Genomic DNA, 23,360 nt, shown 5'->3' on the forward strand with positions numbered 1-23,360 from the left:
ACACTATTTGTTCACTTTAAACGATTTTTAAAAAAAGTAAACTAATATTCTGTTAGCTAGTAGCAAGGAGAAACATTTTCCGCGATAATTCACATTATTAATTTACTACAATTGCTAATAAAAAAGTCTATTTATGTTACTTTCCCTGTAGAGTTCGAGCAATGAAAAAGGAATTAGTCACCAAATATTGATTCAATACAAGCTGTTCCATATTATGATTCATGTTCTACACGCATTATTTTTCAACTAAAAATTGTGGTAAAATGTTCACTTACAGCATGAAAATTGAATATCAAAAATTTTCTTAAATTTCAATACTCAAAATCTCTTTAGAATCTCAAACACTCACAATTCTCACAGATAATCCAGCATTTTTTTCCCCAAACTCTACTTATCGAAGCTATTTATCTCTTAAATTCCTCAGCGTCTTTTCGGAGGATTATAGATCAAGAAAACTTCTCCATGGGATTTAGCCCAGTAAGAACATTCTCACTCCCCCATGAAAGAAGAATTGAGTGAAGCCAAACCAAGTTGAAATCGAATATGTGAAAAGTGTTACAGTAGTTTAAGAAGCATTTTAGAGACAAGTGCTACTGTAGATTGAAATCAATGAACTTTTTAAGATTTATGTCTTCTTTTCACACTTTCTTCTCAATTGTCTCGTATATTTAAACATAAGAGGATTTGCCAGCAGAAAAAAAAGTCAGATTTATGAAGAATTATTCTTTGGTTCCAATTATGACGCACTCAAAATTATTCAACTTGAATGAAGGAAGAAGAAAAGTTTCAGTGATGCATTGAATTTTGACGGGAAAGTTAAACAAACTTAATTATCAACTTCACATTGATTTTTTTTATTTGAAAAGCACGAAAAGATTCTCTTTCAAATTCATTTTATATTCAGGTGATTCGTCTAGCAAGACATTTTGTAAAGTTTTTCATTCTTGTAGGAAAAGTTCACCAGAAGAATTTAAGCACTGTCTAGAGGCTTTCATTCCATTTGAATATTATTCACAAACCCTTTTTAGAAATAAGAAAAATTGTCTGTCTGGTTAGCAATAACCAAAGATATAAAATATGGAATATTTTGATTTAAAAAATTTATTGGAAATTCTAACAAAATTAAACCAGTTTTGTTCGGTATTTTTAATCATAAATTCAATAAGATTAGTATCATGCCACTTTGGGCTGGTGTCTTGATGAATCATAATAATTCGGCTACACAATATTTTATTAAAAGGCTAAAAATAAACATTTAATAAGAAAGTTTCTTAATTTATTATTTCATTTAAATTGTGCATTGTGGCCTCTGCCTATTTACATTAAAAAATTTAGTGTTTTCAAAAATTGCCTTGGATTCATTGGTGTTTTACTGCAGTCGATTCATGTTTAAAAATGCTTAATTTTGACGTGACTTTCTCTCAATGAGTAGAAGTATTTACGCGAGATTTTGAATAATCCCGCTTGAATGATAATGATAAAATTATAGCATAATTTTTTTTAAAATATATTCTTGAAATTTAGCCTTTACATGTAATGCCTTCGTAAAATCCGAAATCCATATAACCTCAACTTAATCTCAGGTCTTTCAGACCAAAATTTGTACTTATTGATGATTATCTGATTGGCCTTAAGGGCCTTAAGTATTCTTGCTCATAATTTAATTGAATTCCCGTTATAGTGCAATAATTTTTACTGCATAAACCCAAAGAGAGAGCATAATCTGCTTTTTTCAACTTGTCGCCGTTTGGTAGTTACTTTATTTAAACGGTAAGATATCAACTTCTGGTCTTCGATGACCCCCAATAAAAATCAATATCTCCAGGCGTTTTTTTCTTTTCCCCCATTTCCTTCCAAAACCAGGTTTTTATGGTTTAATTCGAAACGGCTCTTACGATTTCCTTTATTTTTGAATATGTTTTGGAGGTGGTCCAGGTGAACCTTTCGTCCAAACATACCTATGACCTAAAGAAAATCGCCATATTTTATTTTTGAAGGTCGAATTTTGAGCGTCTAGAGGGCCTATTTTTTAACCGATTTCGTTAAATTTGGATTTTTTGGAATGGTCTTGCAATCAGTAATAAATCGGTTAAATATCCGTAAATGAATTATCTTTCTAGTATTTACATTTTCAGTTGTTCGTTTGCTTGTAAAATTTACCAGAACATCCTAGAATGATCATTTCCTTATCAATTTTTGATTTTGAAATAATACTTTTGTGATTTATGAATCAATTTAATCGCTAGTAGGGCTCGGAGACCATGAACATCAAAAAGACCATGCTAAAAAATAATTTACAGACTGGGACGATTTGTCATCTCTTTTTTAAAATTACGTGAAATTTAAAATGTCCAATTAGTCTCTTATTTTTTTTAAATAGGCTTTGGTATTTTTAGAAAAATTTCTTGGAAGAATAACCATATCATTCGTTTTTTTAAGATTAAAAAGGTAGAATACACTAATTAAGAACTTTCACTAAATTAGAATTATTTACAATTCTAAATGGAAATTATAGAATTTTTCATCAAGGATTTCAGGCTTTACACATACTTTGGCTTCGAACACTTCAAATTTTTCCCATACTCCTTTAATAAATCTGACTTATCTATGGCAATATATTTAAGAGCTAGTCTTAAATACCTTAAATCACACATTTTGTGGAAAAATATGTTAGATTAATTAAATGAACATGGGAAAAATATGAAATGTTCGAAGCCTGAAAGCCTTCCCTATTTATCTTGTTATCCAATTCTATGCGCTAAAGAAATCAAAATTCTAACTCTTCTTCGGAACTAAAGTCTTTCTCACTAGAAAATTTGAAAAAAAAAAACTAAAAATTGATAAATTTTGAAAAATAAGAAAGTGGGCGAAATTGCAAGCTGGCCGAAATTTGATACAATTCCCTTTAATAAGTTTTAATTAGAAAGGTTTTTATTTTAAAAAGGTTCTGAATTAGTTATTCAGACCTATTAGATAGAACAATTCAAAATTTCAAATAATAGAAATGCTTTAAAAATAGACTATTTTTATTGCTTTTATTTTATTATTATTATTGAAATATACACAAAAAATAATCTATTTCAATCTAAAATTCACAATTTATTAAATTTCAGTTTCATTATAAAACATTTAAAGATATAAAACGCAGATTAAAAAGAAAGTTTAAAAAAATTGTTTAAAAATAGAACAGAAAATATTTGTCTAGTTTTTGGAAAATAAAATTTCAAAGACTGGAATTTTTTCTTTAATAAAAGATAATAATTGAAAGATTAAAATAATTTTTTTCTAATAATTTTTAAAGGAATTCCGCGATTTTTTTTTATTTTGTGTACTAATTTGATATATAGGGGAACCTGGGGCAAAATGTGGCAAGTGGAAAGCTTGAAATCTTTGGCATGAACGCCAGTGAATTCAGTAATGTATAATTTTTCACAAAAAACTATTTTGGAGAATTAGGTTTAAAGTTTGGCTAAGAAAGAAGAATTTAATAAGAAATTAAATATTGAAACACTTCAATTTCACCTTAAAAAAACCTTTCAAGGTCATGTCTACAGGGAGTCTTGCATTGAAAGACATTCTCGGGACCGAAGAAAAGTCCGAAAATTCAATTCTAAGACACAGTAAAATTGCATACCTACAGAAGATATCTTTAGTTTAGAATAAGTTACGTAAACGCCGTAATGTACGCAACTTTTTCGGCACCCATTTTTCAGCCTATTTTCAGCGCAGCGGTTCAAAAGAAATGCATTTTCCTCTTACCGCGCGAAAAATATTTGTATAGGAGCATTTCAAAAATAATTTTATGAATTACATCCTACACAGAAAAGAATATTTTATAAAATTGTTCGTAAATAAATGTGAATTCCTACTGGAGACTTACGAAATGCTCGTAAATCGTATAATCTACAAAAAAGTTTGTAAATATTTGTACTCTTTTCACAAACATTGTTCGTAACATGAACATTTGACTAGTATTTTTTATTCTTTTACAAACCTTTGTTCGTAAATGTTCGTAAACACACAAAAATTTTTGTTTATTTGTTCGTAAAGTTTTGTCAGAAAAAACAAAAATATACAAATATTTGTGAAAGTACAGAAAGAGCTGTAGTCAAGTATTCAGTATTCAAGTTCATCTTCATGTTATAAACAATATTTGCGATTTTTTTTTGTAAACATTTACAAAAAATTTTACAAAATATTTTTTGTCTGTGTAATGCCCAACGCACAATAACTTTTAGAGCAGAATCACATTGACAGTAAAATGCTCACCGTCACCGTCAAAGCCCACACCGTATTTCGTTAATTTACGCATTTTCATTGTAATTTTTACGCAAATTCTCAATTACCGTGTTACATTATCTCATACTCGGTGGCACTAGGTGAAGATTATAAGAAAATTGAAGAAATAAAACGAGAATGCGATAAACGATGAGCAAAAAAAACTGTACGAAAAACTGTAGCCAAAAAAATCCTAGTTTTTTTTTGCTTACCGTTTATCGCATTTTCGTTTTATTTATTCAATTTCCTAATACAATTCTCACCTAGTGCCACCGAGTATGAGATAAGGCAATACGGTAATTGAGAATTTGCGTAAGAATTGCAATGAAAATGCGTAAATCAAAAAAATACGGTGAGGCTGCCGCGAGCATTTTACTGTCAATATGATTATGCCCTTATTTTGTAAACATGTTTTTGACATTTCAATGAGAGTGAGTAAGATCTAGATCTAGTCATCTCGTTCACTCTCATAGGAAATCTTGAAAACATGTTTGCAAACAAGAGGTATAATGGGGCATAATGACCAGCGCACAATAACTTTTGTTTGTAAACATGTTTTCAAAATTTGCCATGTGAATGAGCGAGATGACTAGATCTAGATCTCACTCACTCTCATTGAAATGTCAAAAACATGTTTACTAAACAAAAGTTATTGTGCGATGAGCATAATAGTAAGCATATTCAATATCTGTCTTTCAGCCCGTCGTCACTTAAACCGAAACTGCCTGTACTTGCAATTTAATCAGAAAAAAGATTAGAATCATTCTAATCCTTTTCTTGGGAACGTAAGGTCTGCAACAAATCTGCACAGAATTACGCACTGCTTAATTCTGTGGATGTTAGTAATGTAAATTGTAAATAATGAGGAATGAGATGTATTTATTTGCTCGTTTCCCTGGAATGCATCTCAGATGAGAATTTATGTTGAAGTAAATTGATGGCAAATCACTCCTCTAAAGAACACTACTTCCACATCTCTGAACTCTACTGCTTTCCGCATTTCATGCCATTACTACAACTTCCTCTGACTCAGCGACACGACAATTTCTGCGGGCTTTTCTCAGAGAATTAGTGATGGCAAAATACCACAAATCTCACAGCCAAATAAACCACAATCTTCCCAGGCATTTTCCTTTTGAGATTAGATTAAATTCAAGGTCATTCAAGGTCGAGTGTTTGTATGGTGCCTTGAGGAACTTGCTGCACCATGCATTTGGGAGATAATTTGAGGGATTTTGGGAGGAATCCCCAAGTGATGTCTGTGGGTCAGTGGGAGACGTGGGTGAGGGATTGAAGCGTGAAGAGATTGTGAGATATAGAGTGAATTTGTCAAGTGGGAATTGCGTGAAGATGAGCTAGTGGTAAATATTCCACTGCTCCGGTAGTCACACTGGCCACCCACACAAACACAGAAGAGGATGCCGGAATGGGTTTTGGTTTTGGCTCTTCTCTTCTCTCTGCTTTTGCACGGTTCTCGGTTGTCTTTTTTTTTTGTAATGCCATTTGCATAAAAGCCATTGAATGTGGCGGCAGGGAATTGTGAGTCTGTGTCACTGAGAACATTTTGGGGGCGCGCACAAAAGGCTGCACCGATGTGGGAGACGTTAATTGAAGGGAAACCGAACACAATTGAGCCACGACGGAGTCAATGGTGTGTGCTCCCCCGTGAGACAATCGCGCGGAATTCCAAACAAGTAGAATGGGAAGCGCTGATTGGCCCCAGAGAATCGTGCTCATTTCGCCCTGCTGACCATGAGATGCCCACAGGGCAGACAAAAGAAACTGTGTGATTACCTTTAGGATTTGGCTCTTCCGGAAGCTAAGCTCATCGTCGGCAGTTGCACTGAAATCGTGCTTTGCTATCGCCTCCATTCTGTAGCCTCTTCTCCTGCCCCGTCCGCCAGTGAGGTTTGCTGATACAATCGGAGGATTCCCGTGCTTGGCGCACCCACAGTTACCACACACCAGACACTTCTCACTTGGCACACACCGAAGCACTCCGAGAGAGATGTGTGAACTTTTTTTTTTGGACACTTGGGTGTCACTTTCGCCTTCTAGCCACCTCTAATTTTCTCACCCTCGCCTACTTTTCCTTCTCACCCACCTTAGCCACACGCACCACAAGCACTCGCGTCTCGCCCCTCAGGTACACAAAACACTCGCACAAGTTCCTCAAGCGGCGCACAATACTGCACTTTCCTATCAAATTTCAGTGATTGGGCTGTGGGATGAATCACAAAATTAATTTATTTTTCCGGAGCAAAAATCCACTTTCTGCACGTCAACTTTGACACTGACACCCGAAGGTGAATTTTGTCCACTTCCGGCAATAACCCGAACTTTATTCACCACACCCGAACAGTTGTTTTATTCCCGATCCGAAGGCTTCCGAAGAGAGTGGTCAATTTCCCTCCAAACTTTGAATCCAAATCTTGGGGTTTTTTTGTAACTGAAAATTCTCGCGGAAAATTGTTTCCTTGGAAAAACCCATTTATTTTCCTTTCAGAATTTATAGATAAGTAACAAATGCATAGAGATAACATGATTCTTTAGCATTCTGGGCGTATGCAGCGCTTTCGCTTTATTACGCGCTTAGGACACTCAGCTCCGCCGTTGAGACCTTCCTGGATAATAAATCTGCGCTTCTCACTGTGTCCTGAGCCACAGGACACATTGCAAGGAGACCATGGTGTCCATTCAGAGAGAACACAGTCGACAGGCAAGCTGCCAGGGTCAGGAGTTGTTAATTCCGCCGTCGTTCTTGCAGTTGATGTGGACTCCTGAGCAATAGCAGATAATCTCAGGGATTCACAAGATCTCTGACAGTCCTCAATGGCTGCAAAATTGTTCTGGTTTCCACGGCAGCCTCCATAGGTGAAGGGGGAACACCTACCATTCTCCTGGACATAGCCATAGCGCGTAAAAGCGCCACGGCAGGGGCCAGCATCGAGAGAAAGAAGGCAAACCTCTGCAAGATTCAAGACCGCAATAATCGAAAAAAAAAGATCTTCTAGGGGACATCAAGTCCTATCCCAAACAAAACAAGAAAAGAACTTTACCTCTAGCGATTTGAGGGTCAAGAATACAATCTGGACGATCAGTACAGTTCCTGCTCTGCGCCATTTGCAGACGGGATTCGCATTTTTGCTTGAGGGAAGGTTCTCCGAGGAAGAGTCGAGTTCTCACTTTCAATCCACTCCCACAAGTTGCACTGCAAGGACTCCTGCGGAGAGAAAAATAATTAAAAAATTTAATATCCTTTAAGAAAGAGTCAGAGAGGACCCTCACCAGTCGCTCCATTGTGTAACTGGACACATTGGATCGGGAATCTCAATGTCAGAGAGTGAACATTCAGGCATCATGCACTTCTGCTTCTCCACAATTGTGATATGAGGACACTTCTTCCTGCCTTTGTGGTCAATGAAGGAACGTGTCCTCATCGAGATGCCTACCCCGCACGAAGCTGTGCATTCTGACCAGGAAGACCAGGATGTTGTTCGACAGACTCCAACTCCTTCGCCATCATCATCAACCGAAGGCGCTACTGCTCCTAAATTTTCATCCTCATCATCCTCACTCGTTCCACCTCTGATAAATATATTCTCATTAATCCCATTTCCTTCATCTTCCGGATTTTGTCGTTACTCACTCGCATTCAGGAATGTCAGCCACGCACATCTCCTTGGACACCAATTGACGATTGCACTGAAACATGGAAGCCTTCTCTGGATTCCTATACTGACGATTTCTCATACGAATACCCTTTCCACAAGTCACAGAGCAAGGAGTCCACTCGGAGAATCCTGTTGTCTCACACTCTGGCCTAGATGTCTCTTCCGTGTTCTCTGAAACATCCAATTGAGCCTGGAGGAATTCATCATCGCATCCACGCGGAATATTTCTCTCCTTCCTGATGTACAGCTTAGCCAGTGGGACCATTTCCTTGCCAGTGGGATTGTAGAATGGTGCACGTGGATCTTCCGGATACATCGTAGTGATTCTATGCATTCTCTCCCTTGGTTGAGTCTCAGAATTTGGAGACTAGTTCAAAGCAATAAAAATTTAAACTCCCGAAAAAAAAAATAATATTACCCAGACATACCATATAAGTAATTCCATTATCCGTTCCTGCATCCCAGGGGAATAGATCAATGTTCAGAGAATCCTTCCATGAGCAATCTTCCTGGCAGAGATTGAGACCATTGACACCCACCACCCAATCCGGTGAGGGTCCAAACATCGAAACTAAAGACATTTTGGGATGTTTCCGATCAACACGGAAATGGGATGATGTGTTAGTATTCACATTTGGATACCAAAGACCAGCTGCCTTAATGAGACTCCTCAATTTGGAACCTTTAGCTCGCAATTCCACTTCCAACGAGCGCACTGATCCCCTGAAAGATTTTAAATTAAGAGATAGCTGTTAAACTTTTAATTTAAAATTTAAAAAGTCTCTTCAATAGAATTAGACGAAAACTTCTATAGGCTTTCGACGAGTTTTTTTTGCACTATGTCGGTGCTGTTTCATCTGTTCCAGTTCAGTGCTCTGCAAATTTGCAAATTTTGTGTTTTAAATAAGGAAAATACGAGCTCGCGAGATATCTAGAAGCAAATACTAAAGGCCGCTGTTGCTTTTGTAGCTGAAAAACTCAAAAATCACGCAGGATAAGAGGTAAATTTTTGATTTTGTTTAGCAGCAAGTCCTATTTCGCATGCCTACTAGATTTTAGCTGTTTTCTTATCTCAGCTTTACAGGAAGCATAAATATTGCAAATAAAGAAGAAATTTAGTAGTTTTGTTAATTAAAAACTTAAATTTTCAATCTATTGAAAGCAAATCAGTGTAATTTGCCCATGCAGGGCCGCTTTTACTTTTTCTTGGTTATCCTTTCTTGCTCGCTCAGTTAATTCCACGGGTGGAGTAATATTGTAATCAATCATTAACATTCAATTGACTTAAGAATAAAGAAAAAGATTCTGCGAAATGTACAGGATAGCTCTTAACACTTAAAAACCCGAGCCAAAAAATTACGTAAAATACAGTAGACTCTCACTCAATCGGCTCTTTTTCAATCGGGCGACAAATTTTGATGAAAATTTTCACGTTTAATTATGAAGCTAATTCGCTCAAATTCGCTGTAGTTCTTCCTATTTTATCGTGATTCTTTATAATTGAGCGCTTTTTGTGGAATTTACAAAGACTTTGACGCTCAATTCAATCGCTAAACCGGATGACATTTTGCCCCATATTCCCGATTGAGAGAGAGTCTACTGTACCAAACTGGCATAAAATGCCATCGCTGATATTGTCAACAAAACAGTGCATTTTTCAATAGTTTTTCATTCCGTAAGAATTCTACAGCAGTTCAAGGACTCATAAATTACTTTGCCATTAAATATTTTCTAATTTTTTCGTCATTTTTATAGGGTAGAGTAAGTACTTTTTCGCCAGTAAGCACTTTTTCGCCACCTACAAATAAAATCACTTTTTCAGGGAATTATGAGCTCATGGAACTACGAAATGACTATTACTTCGTAACCTCTAGTCCAACGGATCAGAAAACCATAACTGGTGCTCCACCGACTAGATTATTTGCAAGTTAATTGAAGAAATTGTCGACAAGGTGAACAGTCACCAAAAAAATATGGAGTTCTTAATAAACTTGTCAACGCTCAGACAAATTGTCTTGCAATATTTTATGTTTTTGCAGTACAGTATTTGATATTTTTTCACTGAAAGTCACTTTGTTATTAACTAAGCTTCGCTCTAATATCTTTATTTAATAATGTTTTCCAAAAAAATAAAGAAATACGGATGTGGTGAAATAGGGCTTACTTTTTTCGGCGGTGTAAGTACTTTTCGCCACTCATTTTTCCAAGCATTTTACAAGTGGCGCACCTCGCGGAATTTAGTTGAAACAGACGTAATTGTCAATTGATTTTTGTCGCAAACAAAAAATGTGCAAAAAATCATTCGAAATACTCTAATAATTGTCTAATATAGGTGTTAAATAAGAAAAGTACTGTGCAATGTACTTTTGGGGGTTTTCGAAAGCAGCTGTTTCTTGAAAATCAATTGAAAACAAGTGGCGAAAAAGTGCTTACACAGTGGCGAAAAAGTGTTTACAAGGTGGCGAAAAGTACTGAAACATGCATTGTTGCAGGAAATGTACTTTTTCAACCAGATACTCAAAAGTTCCCGGAAAGTCTCCTGGTTCAATAGAGAGACAATGCTTCAAAGCACTTGTACACAAAATTTCATTTTATTTCGACAAAAACTGTAAGAATTATAAGGGTGTCAAACCTTAAGGTGGCGAAAAGTACTTACTCTACCCTATAAATTTTCTGAAAATTGACAAAAAATGCCAAGCTGAAATTTTAAAGATTTTTGTAGCAAAAAGCTAATTTCTATTGCTTTTCCTTCTTCCTTGCATTTTGGCAAGGATTTTAGGACTCATATCAATATATTTTCCTGCAAAATTTTCAAATTCTATTAGGGTAAGTGTACCAAATTCCGGCCAGCTTGTAATTTCGGCCACCGTTCTTGTCCTCGAATTTTCATGAATTTTTAGTTTTTAAATACTCCAGAGATTATACAATGCAAAAGAATAACAAAAAATGTAGCTTCGACAAACGAGATGACGTGAAAAAGACATTTGAAGAATTCCGGAAGGGCAAAGAGCTATGAGAATGAAGGTGGCCGAAATAGGGCACCAAAGCTATGTCTACATTTTTATTCATTTTAAAATGTATTAAGAATGATTTTAAAGTAAATAAAGACGATAAACTGTCTACAGGTTTCTAAGGAACACTCCTTAAGTAGAAGGAATGAAAAAAATCAATTTCTATTAAATATATATTACATTTCAAACATGAGACTTTGGCGCTTGCATGCAACTATGCCGAAATTTGGCACACTTACCCTATAGTTTGCCCTTTTTTTTAAAGAAAATTATATGTGAAATTCCAACAGGAATTTGAAAAAGAAAAACAAGGCATAAATTGAATTTTCACCTTATTTTTCTCTACAGTACCACTTCATAACAATTCTGTCTTATAATAATTAAATTTTAATCCATTTTTTTTTAAACATTTTCATATATGTTTAACGATTTTATCGAACCGTGACAAAGAAACTCAAAAAATTTTAACATTTTTTAGGTTATGTAGTATAAGCCATTCAAATGTCCATTTCTAATGCCAACTCCATGTAAAAAAGGTGGTATTCTACGCCCATTTTTTGGTTTTCCCTATTTTTTAAATAATAGAAAAGTTGTGAACTATTTTTTTCCACTAAACGAAAGCTAATTAAATTCTCAATTCATTCATGTTATCACTTTAGCATACAGTAGACTCTCGCTCAATCGGGCTACAAATTTTGTTGACAATTTTCACGTTTAATTATGAAGGTAATTTGCTCAAATTCGCTGTAGTTCTTCCTATTTTATCGTGATTCTTTATAATTGAGCGCTTTTTGTGGAATTTACAAAGGCTTTGACGCTCAATTCTATCGCTAAACCGGATGACATTTTGCCCCATATTCCCGATTGAGAGAGAGTCTACTGTAATATTGAATAGAATTCCTACTGTGAACCTCTAAACTTAAAATTGGAGTAAAATGCCACTTTTGGGTTTTAAAGTGTTAAAAGTGTAGTATTCATATTTTAAATCTAGAAATGCCAACTATTAAGAAAATGTAACTTCTTGTGGTAAACTAGAACAGACTAACGTTGCTTGGTAAATCCATCGGATCGGATCGGAACCCAGGATAAAATAATCTCGAACTAAGTTTGGTTAATGATTCCACGATCACAGCTATGTTTCATTTCACATTTTTACATTATCTACTCATTTCATTCTAAAAAATTCTCTGTTTTAGCTGAGATTCTTTACAATCTCTGCTTCTGTGGTTCTAAGTGACATGCGACCTTATCAGAATCGGGCGTAAAATTTATTTGAATGGAGCACCGGGGACGTTTGGGACACTTTTTTATATTTTCACTTTAAAGCATTATTTCAAAGAACCAAAAATTTGTTTCAGAATTTTGTACGGCACAAAGTATACTCACAGGTATTGACTAATAAAAGAATTCGATTGCATTCAGAAAATAAATGGGCTTTCTTGGAGCCATCTTTCTTGGATCACATCTCAAGTGACTCTCAAGAATCCCCGTGTGTAGTCTTTGTATTTAAAAAAAATAAAATTAAAAATAACGAAGCATTAAATCTCTGCAAAATGCATGAAAATATTTTCCCAAATTTTATGCCGTTGATAAGGCAAAATCTTGATTATTTATAGTTACTACTGAATATAAAGAGAAAAACTGAGACATCAAAGCCATACTCATTTGATTAATTTTTAAAGAATGGATTATAGAATCTACACAATAAAACCTACAATATCCATACTCTTAGTCGAGATACATTTTAATGCAGTCTACGGTTACGTGGTGGTATTATTATTATTATTATTAATATTAATCGTATCGGGATTATGTATTACAGTGCTGTATCTCTATATGCACACTCTCTATATGCACAGCTTTTGTGTCGGTTGCATTCAAAATCAATTTGTTTACATTTTGACAAAGTAATAAAGAAGATTATTTTCTTGGTAACTAATTTTTCTCGTTTTTAATTATCTTAATTTTATATTTTCTGTCTCATATTATAGTTAAAATAACACGGGAAATTCTAGAACAATAAAAAATATAATAATTTATTAAAAGAAAGAAAAAAACCGTTGGGAATTTCAAAAAAAGTTGTGCATATTCAGAGAGAGAACTGTCAAAAAAAGTACCCAAACTGTGCATATAGCGAGACAGCACTGTACATTGTAATGTTATGTTATATTGTTGTTGATCCCGTGTTGAAAAAAAAACTGTTAAGTCCGTTTGTATATCGCCCATAAGCGCCTTCCCAGCATTGTGGATGCTTCCTTTCAAAATGACTCTAGCTCAGGTTCTAATTGCCAGGATTTAACTCTGTTTGGTGTTTTAGGAAGCTCACATTAAATGCTACAACTACAACTCTTCCAAACACACCATTTCACACACAAACTTTCATACGACCACCGCTAGGGGCCCTAAAATCGAAAAATTAATTTCCGGAAATTCGAAGTCGAAACCTTCCCAATCTTCCCAATGATCGACCGTATTTTGCCTTGGTTCTGCCCTGATCCGAGTTATAAATGAAAATAAGTTGATCGGACTATATTTCCTGTTTCCATTAACCGATTTCGGTGAAATTTTAGTAGATTATTTCTGATGTTCAAGACTTTTCTAATGATGGATCTCATCCGTCCCTATACTCCACCTCATAGTACACCGTTCTTCACTATACCGAAATCGACCGGACTCTGTATCTAATATTTAATAACAGATTTCACTTTGTTGCCCTTCCGTATTCAAACTATATTTAAAATAGAAAATCATCAGTGATAGGCCCAGATAAGCTTATATGGTAACTGAGATTTTTTACACACGACCCAGGAATGCGTGCAACTCAAAATACGTGAAAATTCGATTGTGAGTTGAGTCAGGGAGTAAAGAATCACGTCCAGCCAATTTTATTCATTTTGACCATAGAGAAAAATTTGCTTGATGCGATTCTCTCCCCTTTCCTAATTCAACTCGTAATCGAACTTATGCACATTCTAAGTTAGAAGTACTCTCCGGGGTCTTGTAGAAAATTCTCAGCTACTTGGTCATTTCTTATTTCGAAATTATCGAAAAATGCGGTTTAGGTCCCGAACTAAGAGCATCTTCATGTTTTATTAAAATTGCAGACGTAAAAGACATATCCGAGGTCAACTAAGAAGCGCCTATTAGAGTAGTGAGGGTAAGCATTTTTGATTTTTATCAAGATTTACTCATTCAATTTTAAGTTTGAAAAAAAAAACTTTTGTTCAAACATAAAAATACAGTGTCTGAAAATGGAGGTAGATCTCTATGAAGAATCATCATCCGAGGTAAGTAGTTACTCGGATGATGAACTACGACCAATCGTCATCACATATGGTCAATTATTCAATGATCTCCTTCAAGCAAGAATTGATTGCCAGGCTGATGATATAGAACTAGTGAAAGAGCATTACATAGAACACAATGACAATGACGAGTTGGTGGCTTTTTCTGAAGAATCACCTCAGGATTATCCAGAAGATATGGAGCTTTTAGCGATATGCTTGAACTACCATGCACCCATTGCGTATGATTATGCTCGAAATAAATACGGTCTCTTCCCTCCCAAAGAGATTCTTGCGGATTTTTACCTAAAAAGTGACTATAAACCTGGCTTTAGTCGTGAAGCCTTCCAAGTGATTGCCTCAGCCCAAGAATCATCCACTGAACAATTATTTGTTCATGTGGCTTTCGACACCAGGGATATTTGGTCAAAGAATGACAGTGTTGATTTTGGGAAGGGTCAAATTTGCGACGTTGACTATGCACGTGATACTTTGGTCTTCACGGCAACATGTATCAATAAGTCATGGAATGTTCCAGTTGGTTACTTTGCCGTTTCCCACTTGAACCATAATCAAATACAAAATTTGGTCGAAATCTGTGTGATCTTGCTGCAAAAGACTAATGTTGTAGTGACTGGAGTTACTACAATTGCTGAGGATGATAATATTACAGCCTTTAAGAGTTTCGGCTGCAAATGGCAGTTTCCAAATCTACAACCGGTATTCACTCTTGGCAACCAAGAACTTGTCTTTTTCCCTGATCCCGCGTACGATGTGGAATATATCCCTTTGCTTCTTGAATCACAAGGACCATTTACTAATTCACAGGGCAAAAAGATCAATTATGCATATCTGAGGAAACTTCAGAAATTGAAGGACGCTGACAGTGCGAATTGTGCTAAAACCCGTGCAGCTCAGGAATATCTTGCTAAGCAAAATATTCAAGTTAAGTTGGCCATTAAGGCATTCAGCACGAAGATTGCTGATGCCCTTGATTTTTGCGAAAACGAACTGCAGCTGCCTGAATTTAAGGGTTCAGGAGCTACTGCGGAATTTGTACGAATTATTGGGAAAACGTACAGCTTACTTACCGGTAAAGGAAAGAGCCTTTGCTCACAAAACATTCGAGAAATCCAAGATTTTATAAATTCCGTAAACATGTACATGATGTCGTTGCGCACAAAAAACAGAACTAACGTAGTCGTCGATGCACTTCTTGGTCTACTGTTTGGACTCAACGCTCTGCCAATTATTTATGCAAAGGCTCAAAAGAACGGCCTATCGATCATTCCAGTGCATAAAATTGATAAATATTTCTTGCACTTAAACATGGCAGTTATGTGTCAGCATACACTTGTTATAATGTATCAACTCACCAAGAACTTCCAAAAACTCTCAACTCATTGGCAAATACGTGATAAGGTGTCCAAAAAGTCCTTGCCCGTTAATGCGATCTGCCTTTTGCTCACGCAAGACAATAAGCCCGTGGATGCCATCAATTATTCCGACAGGTTCTACAATCAAGGATGCTTTGCAACTGTACTCGATCGTACTTTACTGTTAGATAACAGGATCTTACTCAAAATGCCCGATACAAGCGAATACGAGGAAAACTACATGGTGTATATAGCAGGCTATGTGGCAAACGCTCTGCAGGAGCAGTTGAAATGCGAAGAATGCATTACCCTTTTGGGAGGATCAATTTACGGATTGAAATTGATCGTGCGTAATAGGAAGAAGGAGAAAATGACTAAAGTCATTAATTATCCTGCAGATGTTGTGGTAAAACTTTGTAAGGTCACTGAGAAATTTATCAAAATTTACGGATTGTCTTTGAACCACAAGAAAGACTTCAAAAAGATTTATTACAATGTCCAGAAAGAGGTCCTTCCATCGGATATATTCACATCCGATTCCAGACATGATATCCAACACAGAGTGCTCCTGATCCGAGCTGTTTGTGAAAAATATTACGGATTGAAGTTGTTCTACGCCAAAAAGGATGACGGCTACTAATAATTCGATTTGAATTCCTCACAGAACCTCTGAAGAAAATACATTATGGAACTTATGAAATTTTCTTCTATTTTTTGTATCCTTTGAACAAAAATTTGAATTTCTAATAAAACTAATGAAATAACATTTTGGTAAAAACAAACTGTTGTTTCCATTAGGAACCATTCCATTAGTGTGACCTTATCCGCAGGAGCTTGAATGAAGATCTCGACCATTAATCGATTAGTTTTCCAGCTACTTTTTATGAGTTGAATAAATTTATGAATAATACACTGAAGAAAAATATGTTTCTCTAAAATTTCTTCTATAATATGACAAAGCGTTGCGTGTTTTGCAGAATTCTCAAACTTTATAGACTATATATCACAGCTTTGACCCTCTACATACTCAAGAATTCCAAGACCTTTCAAATGAATCCACGCATACCTCAATTAATTGAGAAATACGCTTTCAAACACTGATTAACTTTTGACCTTGAAAACCCGTTATTAGACATAATCGAGTATAATCGTATTCCGTCAAAAAGTCGACTAAGATAACCTCTGAAACACATTCAAGAACATAAAATGAGAAATGGGAGATCACAACTCATCAGAATATTGCTCATAAATGCGATCACGGAAGCAGGATCGCACTTATATCTGATGCTGTTTTGGAAGGTCATTGTGAGTCATTGCAAATTTTATTTGTCCGAAAGCTCATGACACGGTGTTTGAGGTCAAACAGTAATGTGCTGGACAAACCTACGAGTTAAGCCGAGAGACGGTTTAGAGTAATTATAACCAAAATAATGATTAGACGTTAGACTACACTTCCATCAGTTTCCCATTAACCCTTTAAGGAAGAGAAGGTCTAAAATTGGGGTTCAGAAAAAATCATTTTTCCACCTTTTTAGAGCGAAACATGATTTTAGATGGCCGTATGAAAAAATTAATTTTTGGGTCACCGGTGACCCAATCATCCTTAAAGGGTTAAGCCATTTCTCGATTTAAACCGTGATACCATAAACACACTTACGACTTCAGCTGAAAGACGGCTTAACGTAATTATAATCAAAATAATGATTTGACTAAATTCCCATCAGTTTTCCATTAACTAAGCCGTTTCTCGGCTTAGGACGAGAGACAGATTAGTCAGGAACTGATGGAAAGGATGGAAATGAAATCTAATCATTCTTTTAAGTATAATTACGTTAAACCATCTCTCGATTTACATCGTAAGTGTGTCTAAGTCATAAAAGATGTCGACTTCTAGTCTTCTATGACCCGGCATAAAGGCGTCTACACATTGGGAGCAATTTTCGTCAAAAATTGCGTTTTTGACAAAAATTTGACGTTTTCCCCTACAACGCTGCAGGGAATTTCCTTCAAAAAATTTTTGACAAAAATTGCTCCCAATGTGTAGAGGCCTTAAGTCAATATTATGTAGTAGGACAGTCTTTTTTCCCTAACCAACCTCCTACGCCTCCAAAACCATATTTTTTGGTTTATTTCGAAAATGCCTTCTAGAATTTTCTATCTTTTTGAATATCTTTGGCGGTAGTCAAGGTGAATCTTTCGTCCTTAGATACCTCTGTTTGAAAAATATTTCTATATCGAATTTTCGAAGGTCAAAATTAAACTATTTCAGAGGGCCTATTTCCCAATTGATTTGTCTTAATTAGGTTTTTTTTTTTTGAAAGGCCTTGAAATTTCCAATCCGGCAGCAACGGTTTCAATGGGTAATGAATCGGTAAAGTACTCGTAAGTTACCTTTCTAGAATTTTCTTTTTTATTTGTCCGTATAGGGTAAATTACGCTAATTCAAAACCTGCTTCAAATGGAAATTTTTCGCTACTGGAAAAGGAAATATCACTGTTTCATGGTAAATACAGTACTAAATTACTATATTTATATATTTTCTATACCTCAATTTCATTATTTAGTTAATTTTGCTCCAAATAAAGCGAAAACTCATTCATATTCACAAATTTTAATTTGTTAATTTCTCAGAAAAATTAAAAGTGTATCTTTTCACCATCGAATTTTTCATTGATTGACCATGTTTTCCAATGAAAAACACAATAAGGTGACTTGTTTATTCGTTTGGTTTAACATTTATGTCTTATTTCTGGTTAATTTTAGTTAAATTAAGTGCTAATCTTTATTGTTAACGGTACGTGAAGTTTTCAAATGAAATAATTACCTATTTCGTGAACGAAAAGGGTTTTTTCTGAAGTGTCTGCAAATGCTTCTGGAAATATGATTTTTTGGAGAGATTTTCTTTTTGTTTTAGATGAGAAAGGAGAAAAGACCAGGAATAAGAACAAATCCTGCACTCAGGAGCAACTCAACAAGGTTTTGGAAGTCTTTCGTCCGGTTTCACTTACACTGTTTGTCTCCATTTAGAAACTTTCTCTTGTCTCCATTTGGATTAATTTGTTTCCAATAGAAGCATTTTACACTCGCGTATTTTTTTGTATTTAAGAAGTTTTCAAATTATATATAAAGAATTTTCACTCTATTCTTATGAAAACATACAAAAGTAAACTGTTAATACAAACCAAAGTAATGACCCAAATTATTTTCTAAATTTCATTATCTAACGATTTAATAGTATAAAAATATATCCCAAAATGAATAAATCCCCTATGATGATTCTAAATGCTAAAATTCTCCCATTCAATATTGATAATTTTCTTCTTGCAATAAAAGTTAACATGTATTTATCCTAACTATTTAATAATATTCTTAATTATTTTCTTCTAAACTAGAAACCCATGTTCACTGTGTGAACAGAAAGCGATTACTTTCTTTTTGACACTCCATGATTAATGAAACACTCAACTTGGTGAAGAGATTTTTGACCTCAAAAATTTGTAGAGAAAAAAGGAAGTCTTTTTCCTGGAGATACAAGTGGGCTTATTCTGGTATTTGAGAGTTTCTTATAAAACTTAATGAACTTAGTGAATTTCTCTATGTTTGTACTTCTGGACACTGCGGAAGAAATAAAAGAGTAGTTGTAACTTGTGACCGTTTGAGTCTCTGAAGTCGTGTATAGTGTGATCGAAGAACAAAAGAGAGGGATGGGTTTTCCTGAATTACATGTTATTTGAGACGGTGGGAAAATGTAGGAAGATACACAATACCTTTGTGATTGTACATTTGTGCAATGATCCCTTCTCCCTGTAGAATTGGAGTGGAGGTCCCATAATTGTAGGCCCAAATGCAATTGACATGTTGCATTTCACGCATGAATTTTTAAAATTGCCTCAACACCTACAATCCCTACAATGATAATAAACATTCGGAAAACTAAATTATTGAATAGGGTAAATTGGGGTATTTTGTTGCGACAGAAAAACGCACGAATTTACTGTCCAACTTTATTCGTCAATTTATTGCACAGAACTCAATTACATAATTATAATTTTTAGCTTAAATACTAATTTTGGGAAAGAGGTGGGAAATGAAATGGTTTGGGGGAATATAGGAAATATAAATTAGAACAAGGTGAAAGAATGTTAAGAAATGGTAGGAAATAGATGGGTAAAGCGGGGTTGCGATGAAGTCACAACACTCCTACCCCCCTAAGGAAACGCACGTCCCTGTGCGAGAAATGGGATAAAAAGGAAGTTTAGCTTATACATTTTTTTTTTACATTTTTTTTTTGTATAATTATTACAATGGTTCACCTGTATATAATATTATGTAATTAATTTACTTATTCTGATTTTTGTTTTTGCAAAATTTATAATTCCATAGTTTTTACCTTAACTGTTAGGTTTAGAATAATAATTATTTATTTAAAGCATTACATTTGTTTTTTTTTTTTTTGTTTGGGTGTTTTCGTAGTGTAGTGTTAAGTGTAAAGCGTTAAGCAAATTATTATACATATTTTTGGGTTTATTTTATGATATATTGTATTATATTCTTCCCACCTAAAGAATATTTCCTTATGTACTATTATTATTTCTTTTATTAGCTCATTATTTTGAATTTCCGATCTTAGTATTGGTAACTCGTACTCAGGACTAATTTCAAAAATACGTTCCGTAAGTATAGGAGGCGGCAGTGAGGGAATATGTATAATATTAGGAGCGGGTAGTGTAGGGCAGATAATTTGCGGGGTAGACGGCCTAGCACGATCATTTGTTTGTGAAGCGTGAGATTTAAACTTTTTAACATAAATGCACCATACGATACCAAATATTAGAAGTGTAGTTAATACGCTACCTGTAATTATTGTATAAAGGTTTTCTCCGACAAAATCCCAAGAATTCTCCAAATTGTTTTCTATTTTCCGCATATCCTCAACTTGTTGAGTCAGGGTTTTAAAATGATCCGAATTGAAATGAGAAGTGATTGTTAAAGGGGTTAAACGCGAAATAGTTTTATTAAAAGTTATTGCTTTAATATCTACTACTTTGTGAAGGATCGTGGAATAAGTATCCGATTTTGTATTGGAGGAGGAATATAGTTTTATGCCATTGTCATTTACTTCACAGTTTGGTTTCAATCTTAATATTCCTTTACCTTGAATATCACGGTAAAATTCGGATTGTTTCTGATTACACATTATGCGGATTCGTGTAGACTTAGGTAGAATGTATAAGAACGCATTTTCTGACACATGGATCCAATAGTTATGGCTGACATTCAACGTTACTTGGCGACAAAGTCCTGGTTCATTATTTATTATTGAGAATTCACAATTTGGCAAGATAGAAGAATATACTACATGAGTAGTACAAATAGACATATGATTTACGTTTTTACATTTACTGAAAACGTCATTACTGAACACAGCATACGATTCTTTGCGTGGATCAGTGGCTATATAGGGATAATCTACTTGTATAATTTTACTGGAATTATTTGAAAGATAGGGTAAAGGCAAAATTTTGAAGAGTTGGTACTTCTTATTGTCACACAACGGAATTTTGATTATGGCTGTTATTTGCTGAGAATTCGAAATAATTGAGACTTTTCCTAGTTCGTACATTTCAGGGACACTAACACGGGGGAGAATAGTAGAATCAGGAAGTTGTGCTTTTACAGAAAGGACTTCTTCTTCCAGTCTATCAGGGTGTAAAAGTAATGGATGACAATGACCATTTAAAGCCGAATTAATTACTACCAAGAGCTGATTCTGGTCGTGTTCTATACTCTCCATTTCTAAATTTAATAATTTTTCTGCATCGTTAAGGTTTTCGACAGTCTCTAGATGAGAAAGTTTGTCAGTAACTAAGTTTGTTCTACTCGTAACTTCGCTTAGTTTTTCAACTATATTTCGCAAATCGTGACGTGTTTCGTTAATTTCTGATAAAGTAGACGATATCAGGCTGGTATGAATTTTCATAAGGTTCATTGTACGTTGATGTTCGACATTAATTAATTTCAGTTTCTGCCTAATCTCTCCAAGATCTTCATCCGTAGCCGTGCCAAATAGGAATTTAGAAGCACTTCCAACTATATTGAACCAGCCACGTTTCTGTCTCGTTTTACCGAAGTCTTGACCCCTCGGTGATAACAAATGAGAAATAATTTCATGAGTCTGATTTATTTGATTAAATCGTACAGCAATTTTGTTACTCAGGGATTTACAAACGGAAAATCCAGGATGTGTGAGGAAGGACGTGGAATCATTGTAAATTGTTCTACACGCATTTAGAACGGAATTTATATTATTACTTAACGTATTGACGTTGGTATCAAAATCGCGAAATGAGAGTGTTGCCATAATCGTCCAGTGCCCTCTTGAGAGGCACATTTCGCCCTTGCTCTGCACATATGCGTTATCTCGTTCGCTCAGGGTAGTTAGATTAAATGGTATCTCCAAATCATCGGCACTAATCCTCACGAGAAGGACGAACCAGATAAATAATCGAAGAATGCCTGAAATTTCGAAGTTATTCATTAAATTTTGAAAGTAGATTATTGTGATAAACTTTTTGTTTACGGCCAATTTGGATTGTAGAATTTAGTGGGGAATTAATTTTTGTAACAAGATATGGACCACGACGCTTTTCGAGTAGTTTCGACGACTCTCCGGGCTTAGGAAGAGTTTTATTGACGAGGAGCACTTTATCGCCGACTTGGAAAGACGTTGGGTTAACATTTAGGTCATAATTCTCTTTACTCTTCTGTTTGTTGGAAATTATTCTTTCAAGGGCAAGGCTTTGAGTTATCGCTAATTTACGCCTTAAATTCGTTATAAAATCTTCTGGATTGTAAACCGGCGCATTTTGGGGCTGGGAAAATGAGCTGATATCGAACTTCTCTCCGAAAACCAACTCGTGTGGAGTAAAATTATGACTACCGTGCACGGAGGAATTGAAAGCTGCGACGGCTTTCGGGATCCAGACATCCCAATCGTATTTGTTGTTTTCAGTAAATATTCTTAGATAGTCGCCTAATGTGCGATGCGCTCTCTCGATTCCACCTGAAGTTTGTGGGTGAAATGGCGAGGCTTGGGTTTTAGATATCTTCAATAGTTGGCATACCCGTTTAAACAACTCTGAGATAAAGCACCCTCCTTGATCGGTACATATTATGATAGGGGCACCAAATATGCACACAAAACGGTTTACAAAGGCTTCAGCTACTTCTTCGCTGGTTTGCGTTTTAAGAGGGATGGCTACTAGATACTTACTGAGATCATCATAAATGGTCAGTATATAGCGATTTTCCTGTTCAGTGATTGAAAGAGGGCCTACGATGTCCATAAATACTTTATAAAAGGGATAAGGAGACGAACTAGTTATTGACATTGGCATTTTTGTATTTCGTCGAATTTTATTTTTCTGGCAAGGTTCACATTTATTTATATAGCGATTGACGATCCTTCTCATATTTTTAAAGGTATATTTCTGCTTTACTCGGCTTAAAGTGCCGGTATGTCCTCTATGGCCGGACAAAGGATTATCGTGACTCTCGCGGATGACGTCTTGAATTTTTTGTGGATCACACAGGTATTCTATACTCGATTTAAATATACTGAAACTTCAATGGTAGAATCCTTGAAAATGTAATTTAGTAAGCGCCGTATTATTTTATATTCCAGACTTCCGAGAATTAAATTTTTTCTGTCAAAATTTACGTTCAAGATATTATTTT

General features: G+C 35.2%; 2 protein-coding genes across 3 annotated transcripts in view; both read right to left on the reverse strand.

Annotated features, from left to right (window-relative positions):
• LOC129804465 (growth factor receptor-bound protein 2) overlaps nt 1-6,586 on the reverse strand; it is a 28,589-nt gene extending 22,003 nt beyond the window's left edge. Inside the window, exon 1 of one of the 2 annotated variants that reach the window (XR_008751993.1) lies at nt 6,073-6,586. Coding sequence is in view for 1 of the 2 variants with exons in the window: in XM_055851791.1 (XP_055707766.1) it covers nt 6,073-6,150 (78 nt within the window). In the remaining variant the exon portion in view is untranslated. The remainder of the gene's footprint in view (nt 1-6,072) is intronic. The other variant, XM_055851791.1, reaches the window with a different exon arrangement.
• A 161-nt stretch (nt 6,587-6,747) lies between these two features.
• LOC129799961 (spondin-1) overlaps nt 6,748-23,360 on the reverse strand; it is a 37,941-nt gene continuing 21,328 nt past the window's right edge. The window contains exons 3-7 of the mRNA XM_055844280.1: nt 8,381-8,675; nt 7,928-8,319; nt 7,567-7,866; nt 7,338-7,501; nt 6,748-7,246 (exon numbers count right to left, since the gene is read on the reverse strand). Coding sequence (XP_055700255.1) covers nt 6,828-7,246; nt 7,338-7,501; nt 7,567-7,866; nt 7,928-8,319; nt 8,381-8,675 — 1,570 coding nt within the window. The 3' untranslated portion in view covers nt 6,748-6,827. The remainder of the gene's footprint in view (nt 7,247-7,337; nt 7,502-7,566; nt 7,867-7,927; nt 8,320-8,380; nt 8,676-23,360) is intronic.

This window comes from Phlebotomus papatasi, chromosome 1 (genome assembly GCF_024763615.1).
Source record: "Phlebotomus papatasi isolate M1 chromosome 1, Ppap_2.1, whole genome shotgun sequence".
NCBI lineage: Eukaryota > Metazoa > Arthropoda > Insecta > Diptera > Psychodidae > Phlebotomus > Phlebotomus papatasi.